Source organism: Diadema antillarum, unplaced genomic scaffold (assembly GCF_040938485.1).
Source record: "Diadema antillarum isolate AM-2024a unplaced genomic scaffold, OU_Dant_1.0 seq00000962_RagTag, whole genome shotgun sequence".
In the NCBI taxonomy this organism is placed as follows: Eukaryota; Metazoa; Echinodermata; class Echinoidea; order Diadematoida; family Diadematidae; genus Diadema; species Diadema antillarum.
Genome location: NW_027271809.1, coordinates 996,364 through 1,008,460, shown reverse-complemented (window position 1 = coordinate 1,008,460; position 12,097 = coordinate 996,364). Strand labels below are relative to the sequence as shown.

The 12,097-nt window shown below is 37.9% G+C and overlaps 1 protein-coding gene across 1 annotated transcript; it reads right to left on the bottom strand.

The window, feature by feature from the left end:
- Nucleotides 1–3,161: 3,161 nt before the first annotated feature.
- Nucleotides 3,162–10,705, bottom strand: LOC139741932 (NAD-capped RNA hydrolase NUDT12-like). The gene is made up of 4 exons (XM_071652502.1): nucleotides 10,491–10,705; nucleotides 8,961–9,652; nucleotides 8,012–8,173; nucleotides 3,162–3,563 (listed from the first exon to the last, which is right to left on the bottom strand). The coding sequence occupies exons 1-4, from the start codon at nucleotides 10,703–10,705 to the stop codon at nucleotides 3,241–3,243; spliced, it is 1,392 nt and encodes a 463-aa protein (XP_071508603.1). The 3' UTR covers nucleotides 3,162–3,240.
- Nucleotides 10,706–12,097: the final 1,392 nt, after the last annotated feature.

Here is a 12,097-nt window from a genome sequence, read left to right as displayed (position 1 = left end):
AAATGAAATCAAAGAAAATTCATGTGAAGGTAAATTGAAGATGTGATGGAATGACATCATCACCTAATCTCCTTATCTCATTTATGTGAATCCAACAGAGTATTAGTCGCTGAGCAGAAATAAAGTTAATTAACCCAGAAGTACCAATCACTTTCAGCAATATTTCTAATGAATTTTCACAATTCATCTGTTTATTTTGCAATATCAATTTAGTCGACATCATTCAAAAATATTCACAATTCATTAATGTACAAATATGTTTGAAATAAATTATACATAATAAAGCTTTAATCAATACCAATGATATTACATTGTAATAAGGCATATGTATATATCAGAAAGGCAAAAAGGGTCATTCTATATGGCCCACATTCATTCATAGTTTATTCCATGGACTGTCACCAGTGTAAAATAAGTGAATCTTTAACAAGCTTTCACATTTGGATGTCTTTTTGCATATGTGATATATTATGCACATTTTGCAGTCCAATTTGCATAATCCGCAGACTAAATTACACCATCACGTACCATCAAGAATTCCAACCTATGATTCTCAAATGTAACATTGTTCTGTAATGATTCTAAATACAAGTATGTATGTAAAGTTCATGACTTGTTTATCCTGTTTGGATAAAAAAAAAAATAGTTCTCATGTTCAGCATCCCCCCCCCCAAAAAAAATAAAATAAATAAATAAAAAATAAATAAAAAATAAAAAATGAATGGTAAACTAGCTAAAAGCATTGAAATGCAAGCTTAGCTAAAAATATTACTAGAGATGACATAACTCAATCACCATTGGCCCATGGAATTGTCTTCAAAGAGTAATAAGGCCTTTCCCACAGAAAACATGCTTTCATCACTCACTCCCCCCCCCCCAAAAAAAAAAAAATAATAATAACAAAAAAAAAAAAAAATGAATGGCATACTTGCTACAAGCATTGAATACAAGCTGTGCTAAAAATATCAATAGAGATGACATAATTAAATCACCATTGGCCCATGGAATTGTCTTAGAAGAGTAACAAGGCCTTTCCCACAGAAAACATGCTTTCACCACTCTCCCCCCCCCCCAAAAAAAAAAAATAAAATAAAATAAAATAAAATAAAAATCAAATAGAATAAAAGTAAGAATGTCAATACAGAGCTAAACATGTCTTCAAGTTTCAAATGGAAAAGTTAATCCAGTTGATGCAGGTTCTGTTACACCATATTTTAAGTCAAATCTTGAGTCCAGAACAAAATTCAAGCTCAGCCCTGCTCTCAGTCAAGAAAGGACATATTTCACCAGATGAATTACTTTAATCGCGGTGGCATTTCACTGTGAAAACCAGGTAATCACAATGCTGCATGTGCATGACTCACATGTGATACTTAAAGAGTTCATATCTCCCTACACATCAGAAATCATGGCAAGATTAGCCAATCACATCTTTCAGTTGTGGCAAAGATTAAAAGCTGAGTAAAAAGAAGGTACACATATTACTCAGTGTCAGAAACTAAAAAAAAAAACACTATTCAAAATACCACTTCTGTGAAGAATACAACTCTATAATAAATGCAAAGATTGGTGTGACGGATACCATAACTTTTTAAAATTTTCAAATGAAATCAAAGAAAATTGATGTGAAGTTGTGACAAAGATAAAAAGCTGAGTAAAAATAAGGTACTAATATAACTCAGTGTCAGAGATTAAAAAAAGAACACTATTCAAAATACCACTTGAAAGATATTTATCATAATAGAGATATGCTATTATCATAGTACTCACTTCATCTTTGAGTGAAATTCATTCAGGGTGTAAATTGTGAGGTAGATTCATTATACACCAGAGTCATCAATGTCTGTACACAAAATTCCTATTCTGTTACAGCCACTTTTGTAGATATAAAAATCAATTTGATACACGCAAAACACTGAGACGGCGTGAGAACAAACTAGCATATCAATCAGCATAGTCTAAAAAGAGCTTGTAAGAAAATTCTGTTGATGCCATCTTCTGCAAAGAACTGGGATGTTTCTGAAAGATGATGACAATGTGTCCATTTTTTTTTTCAGGAGAGAAAAGAACTCACAAGATAAGATCTCAGAGAAAACTGGTAATGGTAAAGTCTGATTTGTACAGTGAACCTATAACATCTGTTATTAAACTAGCACCTTCATTTCTAACCACAACTTGTGCAACAAAAAACAATCTATGTTCACAAATACTTTGCACTAATTCTAAGTTAACCTCATCTGTGATTTTAGTTGTTATGCAGGATGAGAAAAATTTGACTGAAGTACAGCAAGTGAACCATGCTATGACAAGACACTTGCGGCATATACACGTACCAAGAATATTCATGTTATAATGAAATATCAATAACAAAGTCGCCAGTAGGTTGCCTCTTAAAAGTATGTAGAACTGCAGATGGTCGAGACACATTAAGCCATGCTTGTGTTGAATGCTAAGTACAATACTAAATGCATAAACATGTGGGCATGTGTATTCCTAATCAAGTAATAAAATCACCAAAAAATATAGTATGAATGTTTACTTTATTTGTGGGTCTGTATGAGCAAATGTCCTGCAGGGAGCGAGAAGGGGGAGAGGAAATTATTTTCTTGTTTCCAATGACAAGCTTTCTGTCTCTTACTACCATCCATACCAAAGTGGAAGCATCTGCAGATCGTAGTCAAAGAATCAGTCATCCCCTCTCCTACGACCCCACAAGTGTAACTTGCTGCTGACATGACACTTACATACACTGCACAGTGAGTGTTACCCATCGGCTTCATGTGTGATGAGGTGCAATCTACACCACGTGTTTGTGTGAGTGTGATAAATATAACATTTATGCCCGGTTGTAAATCTTTGAAACCCATATATTGGGAAGTCAAGAGTCAACCCCTCCCTGTTCCCCTTCCCCCTTCCCCCTCCTCACCGCTCCTTTCATTCAATCATGTGGAGAGCAGAGCAAGTAAGGGAATAAGTACAGTTTCTGGTTTCATTACATGGCTGTATACATTCATTACAAAGAGGCTGGCTTACTGCTTCCAGTGTGACAAGAACTGACAAATGACAACTTTAAAAAATAATCTCATCATGATACTTGCTGTAAAAATTATACAAATTTCAAAGAATTAATGTACATAATTTAGTATGAAATTTGGCTCAGCCAAGGAATGATTAAGAATATTTTGTTGAAATCTAATTTCTATCACACTTCATCTCAGCAAAGATGATAATGCAATAAATCTATAGACTGGGAGCCATTCTCGCCCAGTATTTGATCAGCTGGTGGGCAATGGCGTTACCAGGGGGAACGAACATCCCTGACCCCACTCCCAGATTCGAGGTTGCTCCCAGCATCTCGATGACCTCGTGGCGCGTGAACCACCGCGCATCTTCCAGTTCCTCCGTGTCCACGGTGATCTTGGAGGAGACCGCCTGGGCGATGCATCCGATCATGATCTGGGAGGGCATCGGCCATGGCTGGGAGGAGTGGTACTGGACCTTGCCCACAATGATCCCGCTCTCCTCCTTCACCTCTCGTCTCACCGCATCCTCGATCGTCTCTCCTGGATACCAGCCGGGATGGATGGAGCCAAGCATCAGGTGGAAATGTGAATGGGAACATGAATTGAGGAGAAAGTACAATATCAGACGATGGAGGAAAGATATACATGTACAACTATGAATAAGGCGAAAATGATGCAGCAATATTACACCATAATGAAATATATACACCATGTTGTAGAGCTTAATCCATTGAGGACAGGCTAATTTTGCTACAACGTGCATTTCCCATAGACACCTGACCGACTATACTCGGGACTCATACTCAACGGGTTAAAGAACAGTAATATGCAAGTCTTAGTTGGAGATCGTGAAAAATTGCAAAGGCGAGCTAATACAATGTAGTACAATGTTACCATAAGGCCCAATGCCCACTGTATGACCTGAGCTTGCGAGCTGGTGCAAGCTGGAGCAAGCTCCTGCACGCTGCGGTGAGGTCGCACAGTGGCGATCAAAGCTGGCACCAGCTAGCTTGAGCACGCAAGGTTTTGGACAGAAAATCTTGTGACCTGCGGTTAGCTCGCACCAACTCGCAAGCAGGTCGCACAGTGGACAACCCAAGCTCGCAGCAGCTCGCAGCACCTCCCAAGCTGGGCAAGCTCGCAAGCATTCAAAAATATCTGCTCGTCCTTCCAAAAGGATACAAAACTCAGAGAATTCATGGGAAAGTTGAGTTTTAAAGACAAATTCAAGTTCAGTTATCTAGGTTAGTTTCATAAGAAAGACTAAAATCTTACAAGTATGCCTATATAAAAGTGAAAATTTGATAAATATAAAAAGAACAGTGAAATCATGACATTGTGAAGTGTCACTAACTTCTGCAGAACTGTTCTTGTACAGTTGATATCTATATGCAAATGAGTTGATGATGTCATCACTTCTCAATTTTTCATTGCTAGAGTACAAAAGTAATGACAAACATCCAATGTTTCTGTTATCAAAGTGTAAAACATGACGTTATCCTAGTTAGATAACTTGAATAATGATCAGATAGACATGTTATCAGGATTTGAGACCCAGGCTAAATTGTGCTTCAATAATAAGCTGGAAATGTAAAAAACATATGTACAATCTATATGGCAAGTTGTAAAAAAAACAAAAGAAATGCAATCAAGACTTCACTATTTGGTTTTTTGTATTAATTGTTCAAGAACTGTTTCTAGAAAAAATTAATGAAGCTTCAAAATGCCATAACTTCTTTATTTTCATCTAATCTTTTTCCAATTTTAATAGTTTTTGCTAGAAAAATATTCCTTCCTTTCTGATTAAAAGCATAATTTACCATTTGCAGTTGAAACAAAAATCCAGCAATAGTGCTTCAAAATAGTTTAAAAAAAAAGAAATATTCAGATTTTTTTTTTTCATTTCGAAAAATTCAAAATAGTTCTAAAAAAAAAAAATAGGGATAGAAACAACCAATGTAGAAATTTGAATCAATACAATTAATGTTAAGTATTGTTTAATACCGGTATACAAAATGTGAACAATAATTACAATGAAAATGTTTCTAGACTAAACCGTCTACAGTTATGGTTTAGTGAGAAAAATAGTGATACCTCCTTATATTTTAGGCTTTATTGCAAAATTCTTACAAGGTAGGATGTTTTATGATACAACTGATCTACACATATGCATCAAATGTGATATCTCGAACACTTTTTAAATCACTGCTCCCAATGGTAAACTGTACCTTTAACTCTCAGTTGCACTGTAATTCCCCTTTAAAAGTAACATATTCTAACATAAGATGACACTGTGCGTTCCATTTAAAGCCCCATTTAGGCCAGATCCTGAGCAAGAAGAACTAATCGTGCAGTGATACAGGGACCAATTAAAGACTTACTCTACAATGTGGTGGCATTCAGATACCACAATAAGCCCAGTAAGGAGAAGTGGGCTGAAGGGTCCTCCAAGCTGGACCTGCATGGTAGGACCACTGATTATTGGTTGACCTGCAGTGCTGAAACCCTCAATAAAAGAAAAAAGAAAAAAAAAAGCTGATGATAAATGTTACACAAACAAGCAAACAAATGAAATAAAGCATGCCTGACCAATTCCTGTATGCAAATCCATACAAGCAAAGTATGCCTACTGTGCCCCTCCTTGGACACAAGCTCGGCGTGCGAAAGAATATGAAATTTGCTTATTCCTCATCCGTGCATGCATGCGTGGGGATGGATCAAAAGGCTTTTACTAGGGAGCTTGCATGAGCTCGCAAATATGTCGCACAGTGGGCATTGAAGAGGTCGCATCTGCAATGAGATCGCAGTAGCTTGCTGGAGAGCTGGTGTGAGCTCAAGTTCACTTTCAACTCGTACCAGTTCGCAGGATCAGGTCGCACAGTGGGCACTGGGCTATACAGAATATTTCAGACACTAACAGGACTAAAAGGACCCCTTCCCTCCCTGAAATGACTGCCACAAATAACAACAGTGGAAAGCTGGAGGTCACTAACTCCTTATTCTGCAACAATGCCAACATCATTTCACAGCTTTTGGTTGTACCATGACAAAAACTACATGATAATCTCTTTATGCTGCTAAGCAGAGCATCAACACAGAGGTGCTCCCTTTGTAGTTTGCTATAATGTACACATAGTATGAGGATTCATGACATCAATGTCACTATCCTTTCCGTCTCTCCAGTGCAGACTGTTAAAGGTTTTATGACATACAAATGCACATTGATTTGTGTTGATTCATGATACTAGGTGTTTCAAAAAACATTTCCCACTTTTGATTCTTAATAATTCATAAACTATATATCAGATACCATTGTCATTGATGTGAGTGATAGCTGAATACTGTACAATTTGGTTGAAGGTGGTTTGAATATGAAAGCATAAATCAGTTTCATGAAATCCATGATTAATTTCACAGTTAGGTTCCAGATTTTGCTCTATTTTCAACCCTCTGTACAAAATTTTACTTTGCACAGTGGTCAATGGGTGTGTATGGGAGTGTGTGGTTAACACCTGACAATGGTCCTGAACAATGGCCAGGGTTTGAATGCTTCATTATTTATTCATGAGAAATTTCACTGTCACAACTAGTCTTTATTCAGGCTCTGGCAGTATCTGTGTAAAGTCAAACACCTGCCGATACTGTCTTTGAGTCGCGACAGTCCTCTCCCTACTTCTGAAAAACGAAATTACAATGAATACCTTCTGATCTATCCTAAACATGGTGACAGGAAGAAAAGAAAATCAATTAGAGTATACACTCTTGTGTATATGGAGCCTTAAATAAATTTACTGTGAAACAAATCGCCCCAATGATAAATGCTGCTGAACTCTTTACCAAAAATGATCTCTTTTTATCGAAAAAGCGAAAATTTGTCAGACTATTTAATTAGTATACATAGACAGTTGTATAAAAATGAGGAACTTTAGATCATTAAATGCTTGATTATATCCCAAATTTAGTGATATGTGAAGCAAAATTTGAAAATGATTGCCAGCTGGAATGAAATATGGTGTTTGCAAGCACATGGAAACATGTGCTTACTTTTTCCATGTGCATGCATTTTACCCTTTACCGAGCATGAATTCAGACTAGCAGTGCCCAGGGCAATCAACATGAATTATTGATTAAGCATTCATGTGCCAGGGAGCGCGAGACTGACGACCCGTCAACAGGTGGTTCAGGCATGTCTATTGTTCAGGGCCATTGTCAGCACACACTCACATACACATCATTGGTTTCTGTGTAAAGTTTATTTTTGTACAGAGGGTTAAAATTTGACCAAAATCTGAAACCTTACTTCAAAATCAATCTTAGATTTAATGAAACTGATTTATGCTTTCACATTCAAATTACCTTCAACAAAATTGTACACTATTCAGCTATTACTCATATCAATGACAGTTTTATCGAATGAACAGTTTCAGAATTATTAATGATCAAAAGTGGGAAATGTTTTTTGAAACACCTAGTACCATCAACATTACTTTTGCAGTGAAACGAATATCTAGAAACAATCCATATATTTTTAAATGCACCCTCCCCGAGACCGAGCATAACTTGCATGTTCCCTCGCCATGTCTTGTGTTAGTTACATTAATATCACAGAAACATGCAAGTTATGCTGAGTTGAGGGGAAGGTGCATTCCAATGTCTTTTGGTAAACATATCAGTACTTTAGCAATGATAGACAGATCGCAACCAGAATATTGGTTTGGAAGGTTTTTTTGTGGGTGTATCTAAGAAATCTGAAGAAAAATACAAGAAAGATTATTGTAATTCTGTATGGAAAGTTTCTAGATATTCATTTCACCACAAAATGATGCTGAGGGTATCTTGAATCAACACAAATCAATGTGCATTTGCATGTCATAAAACCTTTAAATGGATATTACTGTACAGAGACAAAAATACATTTACATGTACCTATAAATAGAGAGTTACATGAGGAATGAACAACACTCAGCTAAGAATTTCACAAATTGTACCTGGTTCCATGAAACCAGCAAGACAGGAATACATCTTTCCAGGAAAGCCCTTCTTTCTGCCAAGGAGAACACTCTTGCCGTCTTCGGACACTACAAGCATGATCGCCACAGGATCCAGTCTTGGGTGGCAAGTGTTATGTACTCCTTTGAGGCTTCGACACCCTGGGGATTTCAGAAAATGACAGCAAATCAAGATATATGACACTGTGCTATCTACAATATTGTATGATGCAAGAAGTTTGGGGATGTTTTGCAATTGATAAATAGATGATTGAGTTCAGCACCAATACAATTCACTTCTGCAGGGCTTTTTTTTTTTTTAAAGTTTCAGGAATGGAAGTGAAAGAATTCAAAATTTTCAGCATCTGATAATCTAAACATGATGCAAATTCATTGGCCATTCACTACTTTAAAGGGTGTGTACAGTTCTGGTCGAGGTGAAGATTTAGCTTTTAACGTTTTGCGAGATAGACCTTCAGAAACCACTCTATAAGATGTCAAAGAGCATGCAGTTCTAAGGGGTATCGAAAGTTTATTCGATGAAAATCAGTTTTGAAATGGCTGAGATATCCAAAAACAAGGTGAAACAAAGAGATCCTAATAAAGTTGTGGCATGTCGCCTTTTATTATTAGCACTTTTTTGGATATCTCAGCCATTTGAAAACCAATTTTCATCAAATAAACATTGAATCTTTCTTAAAATTACATGCTCTTTCATATTTCATAAGAGGCTTTCCATTATCTCACTCACGAATGTTCAAAACATGAATCCCTACCTCAACCAGTACTGTACAGTCCCTTTAAACATTCTTGAATAAATTCTTAAATCCATTTACATTCTTTGGTAATTATATGTCTTATGTATCTCTCTATCAGTTAATATTCTTCAATTACAGATCACCTCAATGCATGTCTATTCAAAATAGCATTGATACGAATAATAGTTCACCCTCTATGGTGCATATCCTCTTGTATCCTGCATCTGCCATCGTTGTCTTGGCCCCACAGGTTGGGCAGAACTTGTAACGGTCGTGCCAGGCCAGCATGGACCTCCCCTGAGCGATGATACCAGCATCCTCCTCTCTTAACGTCATGAGCGCCAATCTGTTCCTCCTAGATAAGGCCTCAGCCTCCGGCTTCACTTCCTGCATCTTCTCCTCCGGTATACTTGTCACATCCAGGGCAAACCACGCCCCTTCTTCCTGCTGGCCCTCTCCTGCATTTTGCTCCTGCTTTGGAGAGGCCTTCAGACTCTGGTGCACTGGTCCCACACCTAAAAAGACAGTGGAAGATTCCGCCTCATTCAAAGCGAAGGAGATCTCCCCATACGTGTATGCAGCAAGGGCATACTGGAACGATCCATCACTGCTCTCTGAAGGGGTGACGTAAGGGTTCAGGTCTCGGTAGAGCACATAGGTGGTGGTGGGATCTCTCATGGCGTCGTCCAGCCACTGTCGGTCAGTACGTCGGTGGCTCTGCCGATCCAGAGGATTGACACCAAAGAAGTTGACCACATCCTTCTCAGCGGCCTTCTTGGCCTGTGGATCACTCCGCAAGAGACTGACCACTGAAGAGTGGTCCCAGAACTCAGCAATGTCCAGAGAGTTTTGCCCTGATTTGTTGCGGAGAAGTGGATCGCACCTGCATACATTAAGAAATTCATGCACACAAATAATGCAAACACATCAAAACAGAGCAATGTAATACTTGGCTGGAGGGATTATAGCAAATGATCAATTGATACCAGGGATGTGAAGTCAAAAGGGCAGATACTAAAAGCATCATCTATACGAGAAAACACCGAAAGTTTGATAATACTTATTCCTTTCCCCTTTAGGACATTTACATTGATAAAAGATATAAAAGTAGATAGTGCAAATTGCTGCTTTGTTGGATCAACTTCTGCTTTTAATACCTACTCATGCACTGTTGGGGGACACTGTTTATAGTTTTATTGCTCTCTTTCTTTCCTTCAACTTGAAGAATCTATGCTCAACAAAAGAAAACACTGAAGTCCATCTATCGTAAATCTACTATGAAGAGGAGGCCCCAAGATGTAATTTTCAAGTACCCAGTATTACAGTTGGCAATGAAACGGTCAGATTTTCTTGGTATTTTTCTGATTTTTTGCAAGTGCTTCAGATCTGCACATGAAAAGACCACAACTTTTGGCTCATGTCAAATCTTACATGAAAGAATGTCTCATACATATAACTGAAACATTGCCTATTCCTCTTTCCAGAACAAAAACAAAAATGATTCCAATCTTCTGAGTGTATACAAAATTTACACAGTAGTCAAATTCTCATTTGCATTGATTCCATTTGCTCTCCAAAAGTCCTTTGGCTGTATGTCCTTTATAGCATGAAAAAACTCAACTGTGGTCAGTGCGCAGCAAGATAAATGAACAAAACAAACAAACAAAAATAAAAAAAAAGATACTACCTTCCCCGTTCGCAAAACTTGACCATTCACTCACCCACAGTCTAACAGGAGCTTGACCACCTCGGTATGGCCATTGCGGGATGCGAGCATCATGGCCGTCCAGCCCTGCTCGTTGCGCTCGTCGAGACCGGTCTTCAAAGCCTTGAGCATGCGGGCGACCTTGGCACTGTCACCCTGTGCAGCACCGCTCTGGAGCTGGCTGAGGATTTGCTCTCTGGGAGAGGTGGCGTCCCTGACTGTGAGATCCATCTTGGTTTGGTCCCGTAGCTGAATTTATTGAAGGCTCTTTAATCTGATCTTGATCCACCTGGAAACCAGAATGTTATGAATGAGACACAGATCATCATCACTCTTCTAAATTTGGACTATGACTGAGCTGCCATCGTGTGAAAGAACGAAGTTATGATTTCCCTTTGATCTATAACTGTGCATTCGATAAAAATGATCAGGAGCAAATATTTGTAGAGTGCTATTACAGAAGTGTATAAATGAGTTAATGGCATATATTTTTCTCCAAGAATATAAGTTTATAGATTAGTGTTGGGTGTGTGTTATGGCACTATCATCATGTAAATTGATGAGGTATTCCACTGTGGTTCCTTTTCCTACTAATACTATTTCTGGACAGAACTGACTTTTGTTTTATATATATTTCATCATTTAGGTGAAATTAAATGAATAAACATTCAAAACGTACTAACTTTATATTAGTGTTTAAATGAATGTTTTAAGATTGCTCAGAAAGATGGCAGCATCAAACATCAACATCAAAGCCAAGAAGGCACAACACCATGAACATATAGACCACATCTATGTCTACACGGAATTCTTTCGTGCATCCTTCGAAAAACTGACAAGTGCTTGAATAATTTCAGCCAATACAATGAGATAAGCAGTGACACATAACAAGTACAAAACAGTGCAAACTACAAAAACAAAATCCTCGTTCGCATTGTCTTTGCTCGGGGCTATACTAAACCATCACATTTCTTAAAATGCAATAGCTGGGCTAAACAAGAAATGTCTTTTGTTTACAATTAGTAATACTACTAAAACTTGTTGGCTAGTTGTCAGGCACACTTAAAATATCTCTCTAGACTCTACATTCAATGCTGCACAACACTCACAGTTCGCTGTGCAGTGAGCACCTAGCTCACTGTGCTACAAATCAACAGCTGATTTATGCCATGGTCAATAAGACAATATTTACTTTGTAAATTCTGCAAAATCATGCCATGATCACAGCGATGATAATTATAAATACGTCATATAGGCGGACGACAACAGAAGCTTACCTACTAATCAGTAGTAATTGGGGATCGCGTTCATTAGTGATATGTAATATCACAGATTGGAGGGCTTACCTTCAATATTTTGTCTATCTCCCAATATTCCCCAACCTTGATCACACATTCTTGACGAGGGTTTACAACCACCTAGCTACCTACTACTAGTAGTATGTACTGTATTGCGTACGAGTTGCAACGCCGAGACTGATAGCCTTAGCAGAAGGGTGATATTATTTCCCTATGGAGGTGGTAACATTACGGCTGGTATACCTCATTGATTCTTTCGAAAAACAACTAAAAAGAGTCTAGCAAACACGTAAATCTTGCACCACTGGCACTGCATTTCGGCAAT

Coding starts and splice junctions, on each gene's coding strand:
- LOC139741932 (XM_071652502.1), bottom strand. CDS start 10,705: ATGGATCTCACAGTCAGGGACGCCACCTCTCCCAGAGAGCAAATCCTC. Junction 9,653..10,490: donor AAGCTCCTGTTAGACTGTGG/GTGAGTGAATGG, acceptor TAATGTATGCAG/GTGCGATCCACTTCTCCGCA. Junction 8,174..8,960: donor GAGGATATGCACCATAGAGG/GTGAACTATTAT, acceptor TGAAATCCCCAG/GGTGTCGAAGCCTCAAAGGA.